The sequence below is a fragment of the Sinocyclocheilus anshuiensis genome, unplaced genomic scaffold (assembly GCF_001515605.1).
Source record: "Sinocyclocheilus anshuiensis isolate Anshui unplaced genomic scaffold, SAMN03320099.WGS_v1.1 scaffold1239, whole genome shotgun sequence".
NCBI classification, from domain to species: domain Eukaryota; kingdom Metazoa; phylum Chordata; class Actinopteri; order Cypriniformes; family Cyprinidae; genus Sinocyclocheilus; species Sinocyclocheilus anshuiensis.
This window is the reverse complement of record NW_015540949.1, coordinates 915,734-927,750: the sequence shown is the minus strand read 5'-3', so window position 1 is coordinate 927,750 and position 12,017 is coordinate 915,734. Positions and strand designations below refer to the sequence as shown.

At 38.0% G+C, this 12,017-nt stretch overlaps 1 protein-coding gene across 1 annotated transcript in view; it reads left to right on the top strand.

The window, feature by feature from the left end:
* itga8 (integrin, alpha 8) overlaps positions 1–12,017 on the top strand; it is a 79,923-nt gene that overhangs the window by 66,705 nt on the left and 1,201 nt on the right. Inside the window, exons 23-29 of the mRNA XM_016488060.1 lie at positions 3,948–4,028; positions 4,493–4,598; positions 5,577–5,735; positions 7,484–7,597; positions 8,314–8,427; positions 9,870–9,971; positions 10,984–11,106. Coding sequence (XP_016343546.1) covers positions 3,948–4,028; positions 4,493–4,598; positions 5,577–5,735; positions 7,484–7,597; positions 8,314–8,427; positions 9,870–9,971; positions 10,984–11,106 — 799 coding nt within the window. The remainder of the gene's footprint in view (positions 1–3,947; positions 4,029–4,492; positions 4,599–5,576; positions 5,736–7,483; positions 7,598–8,313; positions 8,428–9,869; positions 9,972–10,983; positions 11,107–12,017) is intronic.

Genomic DNA, 12,017 nt, shown 5'->3' with positions numbered 1-12,017 from the left:
CGTAAAAAGACAGTATAAGTCATTATAATCCGTAATTATGTCCCCACTGGATGCAACAAATGCCTCGTTTATAATGGGTTTTTTAATGTTTTTGTCTCGTCGCTCCGGCTGGGACAAGGCATCACAATATGGCAAGGGGCATAACATTTCCGTCACATGCTTGAGGTATTCGGCCAATCACAACGCACTGGATAGCTGGCAAATCAGAGCACACCTCGCTTTTCAGAACGATGAGCTTTGTAAAAATCGATGCGTTTCAGAAAGGCGGGCATAGAGGAGAAATAATATTGTACAGTATGTGGAAAATAATGTGTTTTTTTAACCTTAAACCATAAACACATTTCATTACACCAAATACACAAAATAATGTTCTTTTTAGCAACATCATATGACCCCTTTAATAAATAAATGTAGCCTTGGTGAGCATAAATGTGCTTGGTGAGTCCAATCCCTCACTTTTTCTAGTTATATAAGGTTAAAATATTTTGCCTGTAATTTTTTTTTCTCATATCGCAATATAATATCGATATCGCCTGGACGGTGTAAAATATCGTGATATGAATTTTAGCTCGTATCACCCACCCATACATTTAAGTACAGAGTAATATTAATTAACTACATGTACTTACTATATGGTTAGGATTAGGGTTGTTTTAGGATTACTTGCATGTAATTATGCATAATTTATAGTTATTATAATAGTAAGTACATGTAACGTGTAACAAGGACACCTTAAAATAAAGTGTTACTGTAGCTTGTGTAAGTTAATTACACAATTCTTCTCAGTAACTGTGACATTCCAATTACATTTGTTTTGTAATTTTTGTAATTCAGCTGTGATTCAGCTATAGGCACGAGGCAGCATATATTTTATAATATAAATGTTGTAATATAAATGATAAAAATCTTTCTTAAGAACATGTGAACCTGACTTGTCGATTTTGAAGTTTTGCATATCATTACATTGTGTATTTCACAGAACTCCCCACTTGGTTTGCCTGTCCTTGGCCATGTTCTGTTAAGCTCAGGGGTGAAGTGTATTTGTTATAATAATACTCCTCACTGTGATGTTACTCACACATATGCATGGGGAGGTTTAATGTGCTCATGTTAGTTTTGGGGTGTTGAGATGACTGCCAGGCTGCTCTCAGAGGAGGGATATTTCCCTAAGGGTTTAATCACTGAAACCTAAAGTCTCTCCATAACTCCGAGCAAGGTTAATCAAACAGGAGGGCGAGTCTGAGGGTGTGTATGTGTGTTTGCCTGCACATGTGAGCGTGCACATGTAATATGTTTGCACTTAAGTGTGTGTGCTGTATGAATGCATTTGTGCTGTGTATCTTATCTGTTTCGGTATGTGCGTCTCTGGAGGATATAAAAATGTTCTGGTGACTAATGTTAGCCACATGTTCCTCTGCCCACTCTGATTTTTCACCTTGAGACAGAATAAGAGTGAAAGACAGAGAAGGAGGAGAGAAAACTACAGATATAGAGAGATGAAAGCCAGGTGTCATGCAGCAAGAAAGATTGTTTTATCTTTCAAGTCTTTTCAAGCTGTGGGTCAGATGGTTGGTAGCAATGGCTTTTTATTTTTTACTTTTAAAGGTATTTATGTAATTATTATCTGAAGACGTCTCTTATACTTGCCAAGGCTGTGTTTATTTAATTAAAAAAAATATATATATTAATTTATTCATTTATTCATCTGATGGCAAAGCTGAATTTTCAGCATCATTATTCCAGTCTTTCTTCAAGTCAAGTCTGCTTTATTGTCAATTCTTCCACATGTACAGCACATACACACAGAGAATTGAAATTGCGTTACTCTCAGACCCTTGGTGCATACAGATAACACTAACAGTAGAACATAAATACAGATATACAGATTAAGTATAAAATACAACTATACAAATATACAAATAAGGTCAAATGTAAAAAAATATATAAAAAAATATATATAAAGCAGCACACGGCACATGGCAGATAGAGTGCAAACCAGTGAAGTAAACAACAGTGCAGATATAATGATTTGTAGTGCAAAAAGAGCTTATTTAGACTGATTAAAGTGACTGTGTGTGTGTATTTGGGAGGGGGGAGTGGGAGAGTCCGTCAGAGTTCAGTGGTGCGTGGGGCAAAAGGGGAGGGGGGGCAAGGTCGGGAGGGAGTTCAGCTTCCTGACAGCCTGATGGATGAAGCTGTCCTTCAGTCTGCTGGTCCTGGCCTGGAGACTCCGCAGTCTCCTCCCTGATGGCAGCAGACTGAAGAAGCTGTGTGTTGGGTGGGTGGGATCACCTGCAATGCAGAGGGCTTTGCGGGTGAGACGGGTGTTGTAAATGTCCTGGAGGGAGGGGAGAGAGGCACCAACGATCTTCTCAGCTGCTCTCACTATGCGCTGAAGTGTCTTGCGGCAGGATGCGTTGCAGGCACCATACCACACAGTGATGCAGCTCGTCAGAATGCTCTCGATGGTGCCTCTGTAGAAGGTGTACATGATGGGGGCCGGGGCTCTGGCTCTTCTTAGTTTGCGGAGGAAGTAGAGACGCTGCTGTGCTTTCTTGGCCAGTGCTGTGGTGTTGTCAGCCCAGGAGAGATCATCTGTGATGTGCACACAGATCACAGCGTCAGATGATCTTAATATACATTTATACTCATTCAAATTAAAAAAAAAATATATATATATATATATCTTGTAACATTATAAATATATACACTATGTATAATACAGTTACTTTTAATCAATTTAGTGTGTCCTTGCTGAGTAAAAGTTCATTTGACTCCAAACTTTCAATATATAATTTAAACTATAGAATTTATATATTGTTCTTTTTCTACTTTATAAATAATTTGGAGTTTAATTTATATTGCTTGGGTTCTGATTCTCTGAGGATGGAAATGTCAATGCTGGAATCAAGGCATCACATTTCCTGACTCAAGATTTAGTATTTAATAAGACTTTTAGACCTGAATGAACGAAAGAAAATCTTACAAGACTTCAAAGATTCTGCAGTCTCATTGTTCCTTTCAGTCACACAGTGAATTTTATGGCATATAGTAAATATATCGTTTTTTGTGAGCCCCAGTTATTCCACAAGATCAAAGTTACAATTGTCAGACCTTACATTTTTTTTTTCTGTGTTTCTCCTTCCACTTCCTAGATTTCCGAGAATTATATATTTTCACTTTTACAATTTACTTATATGTTTTTAACAGCTGCACAGTTATTAAAGTGACATTTAATAAGGTGTGCGTCAATGGCAGATATATTAGGACAGAATATGAAATTGCATGACCTAAAAGGCCAAAAAGAGGTCCATGAAATACAGTACAGTGTTTAATTATGTTATAGTTATATTACTTTTTCATGTCACATGTTGGAAAATTAGTAAACATACTTCCAATAGGACTTTAGAAAGGACTTTCTTTTTGTGCATTGTCATAAATTAAAGAGTGGCAACACACATAAAATCCATCAGTTGTGTTCGTCCACAATCCCCGAGCGGACGTTCACTTGTATGGTATTTGCATTCATTGTGGTGACATACTCTATCAAATGAGGGTTGTCTGATGTACTGATGTACTGTATGTGTGTGGCTGGTGGGGATACTCTGGTTTTCACTTCACAATGACTGACCAGACAGTTGACTCGGGGAACTCTAGGACAACGACACACTGATGAAAACAGCATTGTTCGCTCTTCATCCTCTAATCTTCGCATTCAAACACGTTCACAGAACACAGATGCTCTCAGCCTCAGGCTCACACATGGAACTGTTCAATAGTCTGAGACACTGTGGCCTACAGAGCCTTACTGTCTCATAGTAAACACTACATAACTCTATTTTAGTGACACTTTATTTTAAATCAGAATGTTACCTTGATAATGTAGCATTAAAATAATGTTTATAGTAATAATAAATGAACAATATATTTGTTGTTTCTCTGAACAGCTCTAATAAGGACAACTCAAGAAGCGTTCCAGTGAATTTGACTCTGAGCATTGCAGCGAGAGCACAGGTGGAGATCAGAGGGTGGGTATCTCTCTTTATCTGTCTCTCTGTCTCACCGAATGGAAAATGAGCAGTTTCAGTCCAATTTCAATAAAAGAACCCAGACTGCCACTGTTTGCCTATTCTGAGGGATCTAGAGAGGTTATTCTGGACCCTATAACTACTGATTACCAAACACTTCTGTTCATGTAAAATATTGTCTTGACAGAAGGTCAAAGTGCATAATAAATAAGTCATATGATAGAAAATAAAACTAACTTCTGTTTTTTATGAGGTTATAGATAATGTATTAGCCAATAATCAGTGTTATCTCTTACTTTCACTCAAGTAAAAAAAAAATTCTCATTCAGTATGTTTCATTTGAAAACTTGTCACATTACAAAATTAGAACTAGTGTTTTTGAATGGTGTTTATTGGCTGTATATGCTATTTTTTGCATCTTACTGTACCTACTTAAAATAAAATTCATCCTCTTTTTTCCTTAGTGTGTCTCACCCAGCTCAGGTTGTTTTACCTTTCCCTCGATGGGAACCCAAAGAGAAACCTGTAAGAGAGGATGACGTCGGCCCTCAGGTTCAACACATTTATGAGGTACAGAATAAACAGACACAAAACAAATGATAAACATGGAGTGATTCAAACACGGGAATAGAAGAAGAGAGAGGGCTCTGTTAAATGGCCAGTAGACAGCAAATATTCAAAACTGTGGTGCAATCAAAGGGATCCACTAACTTACACACACACACACACACACAAAGAACATAAACATACAAGTCATGCCAAAACTTATCAACATAATTTATTAACATATACTGAACACACTGAGTGTGAGTCCATTTATTTATTTTTATCTGAAAGACAGTATAATTTAATGGCTCAATATTATTTTTAACAACAACCCAATTATCTCTCCAACAGTAAAATCAAACACTAATCTGCAATAAGAAATCTGGTACGCTTACCACAATAAACTTTCCCAATAGGGTGTAGTGCATTCAGCTAGCAAAAAACAACTTCTGGAAAGCTATTTATTTGTTGTTTGTTTTTGTGGAGACTCTTGACCTCTTTTTGCTGCAAGAGGGCCTCACTAAACGCCATCTGTCCTGCAGCTATTCATTTTTTAATTGGCTGTAATGTTGGCCAGACGCTGTACAGATGGTTTATGTTAGAAGCAGCTTCAGCTCATGTTCGATCCAACTGCTAATGCTAGCCCAGAGTGTTTGATTAAATATTTATCAGTTCTTGTACATTCTTCTATATTAAATAAAAATCTGATGATTCATATTAATTTATTTGGCATCAACAGCACTCCTTATGAAAATTTACATAGTTTTATTTTAGCAAATTAGTTTTTTTATTTAATACACAGCATGGTATGTTAATAGCCATTTATCGGTTATTGGCTATAACATGAAAACAATTATCGGCCTATTAGTATTGGCCATAATTTGCATACCACTATAAGTGTTTATAAGGGAACAACTTGAATATTTTTAATAGATTTAAATGAATTCAGTTTATGCTGATTTTGTTGTTAATCTCTTTTTGTATTTCTCTCCCTCTTCCCAGTTACATAATAAGGGTCCGAGTTCAATAAGCAGGACTGTGTTGGAGGTGGGCTGGCCCAGTCAGTACCGTGAGGAACACCTCCTTTATGCCCTCCAGATCATCACTGACGGTCCTGTTCACTGCAGTGTTAACAGCTCCCTAAACCCGCTGAAGTTAGAGGTAGCACATGCACACAAACTCTTTCTTCTCTATCCTCTGTTTTTTTTTCTCGTTGAGAGTGTCCTTCTTAAAGAGATCCAATGCAAGAAGAAAGTGTCCACATTCACAGGTTTTTTTTAACAATGCTTCAGTGAAGTTGAGCCCCTGACCAGATCTTTCCTCAGACACAGAGCAAGTTATTTGAACTAGCGTTTCTTTCTCCATCTGCATCACATCTTTCTCTCTTGTATGTGTTCCTTGCTGTCATAAATCTCAGGTTTCTGTGCTTTTACTAATGAGCCTCAAATAAATGTAAAACTATGACTGCTGAGTCCTGCTTGTTTTTGATCAGAGTGTTGGACTAATTCTGACCTCTCTGCTCTCTTGACTGGACTTTATTATCGCTGTTCAGATTTCATGTGCAGTCATTATGAAGCGTCACAACGTCCTCATGAAGTCTCTGTGCCTTGTAACTGATCTGCATTCACGCTGAGTTCAGAATTTTAACCACCTGGACTGATATTAGAGCTCTTTTCCTGTGAACTTTACAGGAGAGCGATTTGGCCCAGAGTTTTGGCCGAGAAGTTTGTCTGCCTCTCTGGCCACATTCACACAGTGACAAACACTAGAATAAAAATAGAAAAACTGAAAGAAATAAGAAATATTTAGTAAGTACTTATTTTTCCTTCCTTGTGACATATACATATTAGGGGGGTGTAATTATACACGTATTCGTATTGAACCGTTCGGTACCAGGCTTTCGGTTTGGTACGCATTACAAACCGGACTAATCCTATTACATTTGGAAAATAAAAGGGCTTAAAGTGTGTGAAATATAATGTTCTCAGTGCCACTGCGCTCAAGAAGGCAGTCCAAACGACGTAACAGGCAATGTGCTGTCTGCCCAGTGACGTAACGGACAGCCCCGCGATAACCTCCCCTTGCTGGGTTGTGTCGAAAGATGATGATCTTGTATCGACATTCGACAATAGCCAGAGATGTTGTCAAAAACATAAATTATTGGCAATATTAAGAGTATTTGGCATTTCCAAATAGTGTAGGCCTGTTACATTCTTTTTTAATTAGGCCTATTATTATTTTGAAGTTTCTTTTATTATTAAATTAAAATTACAGTTAATTTGCCTGGTTGGGAAATGTCACGCCCCTTACCATAGCCGCCTGCGAGCTTCAGTGTAAATATTGCATCAAAATCCAATCAATTTGAGCTCGATTTAAACCCGGATGATTGTAAACACTCTAAGTTCATCTGTCTTGGGAAAGCTAGCGTGTCTCTGACATAGTGATAACACTCGTTGCCTTCTCTAGTGCAGCTCAACCAGGTCTCGTCCCATTCGTCGATATTTGTGATATCACAAATCCCGGAAAATATGCGTTGTAGTCCAAACAAGTTATTTTTTATATTTCCAACATTGCGACATAAACAATTACCCCCCACCACCTGTATTAAAAACATACTGAACTGTGACACCACTGTGTCGTATCAAACCAAACTGTGAATTTTGTGAAACATTACACCCCTAATATATATAACTGAGCTATTAAAACTATTAGCTATTAAAGAATTGATCATTGAAGTAAACGAAATATAGAAAATTAGAAAACCAAATTGCAAATGCTGCATTAGAAACTGAATGAAATAAGAAAGTATAAGCACCAAAATTACTAAAAACTATAACTACTTTTATAAACTAACGCACATCTAATTTTTTAATTCCTCTCCTATCTCTGTCCTTCTCCTGCACACTTAGACCTCCACTCTTCAGGACACTCCAGAATTACTGGGCTTTCTGAGGAACAGCAGCGCTCCGACTCGCCGTAGACGATCTGTTTCTACAGCCCAGAGTTACAACAGCAAGATACTGGTAAACACACACACACACACACCAGTACCACAAACGCTCACACAAGCCACCTGAAGCGCATGGCTGCCCACCCTGTGGGAACAGCCTCATATATGTGACAGATGGACTCTTATGTTGAACTTGACGTGTTATGGGGACCCGTGTTGACCTCAAAGGCTGAGTTCACCTGTAAATCTCATAACAGGTCATTCATATTATGCTTATTTTCTTGCTCTCTCAAAGTGTCTCTTTAGGGGGTTTGTGTGTGTGTGTGGATGAACCAGCTGGTTTTGATAATCATAGTCCATCACACCTCAGGCATTGAGATAAGACAGGGCAGAGGTCATATCCTATGCACATACACAAACAGTTGACATAGATTCTTCATACATACACACCATCACTCATCTCTTTAAATGTGACCACAACAAATCATTCAAAACCAAGTGTGAGGCTTTCACGACACACAGCACATCTACAGGGTTCAACAAGGTGAAAAAGCTTAGATTTTACACTTTCTAACTCAGCACTTTGTTATTATTACAAACAGTATTATCAGCAAAAGAACTGAAGTGACAGTTTGAAACGAAAAATTCTTAATTTATGACTCAAAATGTCTAGGTTTTACTTGGATGTTCAATCCTAGATTTTTCATTTTTAATGAAGAAAGATATGAGATAAAAACAGATCTCAGGCTCGTTCTTCACTTTTTCTCTCATTGTGTGTGTTTGTGATAGAATTGCTCAAATATCAACTGCCTGATGGTGGAGTGTGTTGTGGATCGCTTGGATCGAGGGCAAAGCGCAGTGATCAAGTTCAGATCTCGACTCTGGGCTCACACCTTCTTACAGGTACTTTTATCACACAAATATCCTCGCATTTCCTGCTAATTTACCAAGGAAGTTTTGTTGGTTAGCCTTGTTAAAGGGATAGTTCACTCAAAAATGAAAACTCTTGAGTAATCATTTACTCATGTCATTCAAAAAACTTTATAACTTTCTTTTTTTATGTATAAATAATATCCCAAAGTTCTTCAAAATATCGTTTGTGTTCCACAGAAAAAAAAAAGATGCATACAGGTTTTTCATTGTTTAAAAATAAAGTCAAACAATGTGTCATTGGGTCCAAAATAACACAAAAAAAAGAAGAAGAGAAAAAGAAAACGGAACTCCAAAACATTCTTCAAAATATGTTATTTTCCATTCCAAAGAAAGAAAGTCATACAGTTCGAAATGACATGAGTGTGAGTAATTTTTGGGTGAACTGTTCATCTGGGAAACCTGCTTGGGAAAAGCAGCATCCAAAGCACAACATCTGCTGGATACAGTGTGTGTGATTACAGAGAAGGATGCAGCATGGCATCTACTGTAGTGTATAAACATTCACAAACTGTCAGTGTTTTCAAATGTTATCTTCACGATATCCCTGTAAAGTCCAGCTGGTGATTTTCACTTCTTAAATCACTGTATGATCAAAGGCTCTTATTAAGCTGCGTTTACACTGACTGTGATTTGCAGCAACAAACTGACCAGCAGTAATTCATTTTCAATGAGGGTTGGCTATTTGAGGCGACATGAGCGACTGTGGCCGATGCAACAAAGTTGAGCAGAGTTCAGCTTTATGCAAATGCACAACGACATAATTTGGAAACTTCCAATGGGAGTGCAGACAGTGACGTGTAGGAACTCCTAAATCCTACAGGTTTGGAACAACATGTGGGTGAGTAAATGATGACATGAAATGAATATGTTCATTTTTGAGTCAAAACCTGGTGTTTATGGCCACTTTCCTTCTTTCTGAACACAAAGTGTTGTGTCACCCTCAGATGGTAGGTTAGTGTCACAGGAGATGACATCACCAGTCTAGTTAGACATCTTAAACACCTCAGTCAAGTGACGTCATAAACCCTGACATCGTCAGAACAAAATGCCTTTCATCTCATGTCCAGAGGAACGTCCACAGAAACCAGACACATGTATGAGAGCACGTACACTAGTGTGTCTGCAGGACAGTAGTGATCTATGCGTGTGTGTGTGTGTGTGTGAGTGATCCTAGTGTGCAGGAAGTACATTAAGTTTTTGTTTTGCTGCTCTTTTGACCACTGCTTCTCGCTAAGCCTCATCCATGCTGAAGCCATTACAACTCAGCGCCCTTTCAGACACCCGCCATGTGCGTTCTGTTAATGTTAATCTGACATTTTCCTCTTCTGCAAGGGGCTGGCCTCTATCCTGCTCGCTCCGAGATGTTTCCATGTGTGTTGTATTTACGCTAATCCTTTGCTTTCCTCTTGCAGAGACGGAATGACCACTACACGCTAAACTCCACAGTGTCCTTTCAAGTGATGGCCATGCCTTATCGGATCAAAGCTGATTCACTCCCACACCAGAGCAAATCAGTGAGTAATCTAGTGTATTTGTGTGGGTGCAGATTGAGAAAAGTGGAAAACAACAAAGGAAAAGAGAACATGTGGGTTAGAACAAGAGAAAACAATATTCTCAGCCGAGTGTTAAGATAGACTAAACGCCGCTGAGTTCAGTCTGTTTAGCTTCGATAAGGAAGGTAAAGGGAGATTGTGGATTAGTTTGAAGCATGGAAGTTTCTAATATTCCTATTTTTTGTTTTTTTCATGTTTAGAAGAGAGTGGAAATTATAGAAAATCATCAGGAGCAAAATCAGGAAATGTTACGAATCAGATTTGAACTCTTGTTTCCACAAGAGCACCAAGATTCAATGTTTTGGAATGTACACTACAGTTTTTTCAAAAATAAATGCTAAATAAATGCTGTTCTTTTGAACTTTCTATTTATCAAAGAAAACCAAAAATATATTAGAACAATTTCTGAAGGATAAAGACTATAGTAATAGCTACTTAAGATTCCGATTTACCATCACAGGAATAAATTACATTTTAAAATTGGACATATTACCATAGTACTTCCGTGGTATTTTGGACACGTACCATGTTACTCTTTGAAATACATTGGAGTACCATTTAAATACAATGATATGATTACTGTATGCTGTTATCACCACAGTATTTTTTGTAAGGCTCTTTGTGCATTAACAACATTAGGGCTTCTAAGCTGAGTGCTATACACAATACATAATACCCACACTTTCCTCTGTGTGTGTGTGTGTGTGTGTGTGTGTGTGTGTGTGTGTGTGTGTGTGTGTGTGTGTGTGTGTGTGCTAAAACTGACATAAGAGAAAGGAAATGAAATAATAATAATAAACAAAGCTTTCTGAAGGAGCTTCTGTTCCATTTAGTTGTTAAATGAGACAAAGAGATGAGAGGCGATAAGGGAAAGTAAGCTATCAAACTGATTTATGCATGCTAATATCATAGCTACATCAGTGCTTGTAAAAAATTAATGACCTCTGTGTTTGTGTGCGCTTGTGTTTTTAAGATTGGCACATTTGTGGTGTGGGCCATTCCTGACGTTTCTTTTGCCATTCCCCTGTGGGTAATAATTCTGGCTATACTGCTGGGACTGCTGGTGCTGGCTATGCTTAGCCTAGCAATGTGGAAGGTAGGTCGACTTAATACACACACACACACACACACACACACACACACACACAGTCTCACACTGACCTCCATTGGCTCTAAACGCGATGCTGTTTTGAATACAGTAATCATCAGTCACAAAACTGATAATAATGAATTTTAAAAGTTCATGTAAATGCACTTAATATGGCTTTTCTGTTGATTCTGGTTGACAGAGGAAATACATGCTCTCAGAGGGTTTCATGTTGGCATTAGTCTTCAAGAACAGCTAAATGCGTCTGTCTTTGCTTCATTGAAATAACAAAACAAAGAAACTTCAGGGGGTAGAGAAAGAGATGGCTGTTAGAGATAGCGTGAGAGAAGGAGATGGTGGAGGAAGTAGAAAAGGTGGTCGGAGGAAGTGAAGTGAAAAGAGGTTTGGGGAACATTGAAGAACTTGATGAAAATTGGCAAATCAGATTAACAGATAAAGCAGAGAGAGATAGGGAGTGCTGTTGCAGTTGGGCATTAATGAGCCATTTGTGATGTTATCAGTGTTTTGTCTGCAGGGCTGTTCTCAGGCTCTTGATTGGGTCCCTATGGAGGAGACATGCCCTAATTGGCTAACGTGTACAAACACACACATATGCACTAAACACACTGAAGAGTGACGGGTGTGCGTGGGTGCACAAGAGGAAAATATCAATCAGATGCTGCGAGGGAGTTTTTAGAGCAGCTGTGGCTTCAGATTTTAGTTTAACATCGGCTATTATAAGTTTTATAGATAGTGTCGCATAAAATGGATTAGAAAAGTGAGGAAAACATGTAAGCGTCCTAATGAGAATACAATATAATGGCCCCCTCTTGTGGTGAAATGGGTTGTTGACAAAGTGTTACTGAACTTTTTTAATCAACATTTTTATATATATATATATATATATATATATATAAATT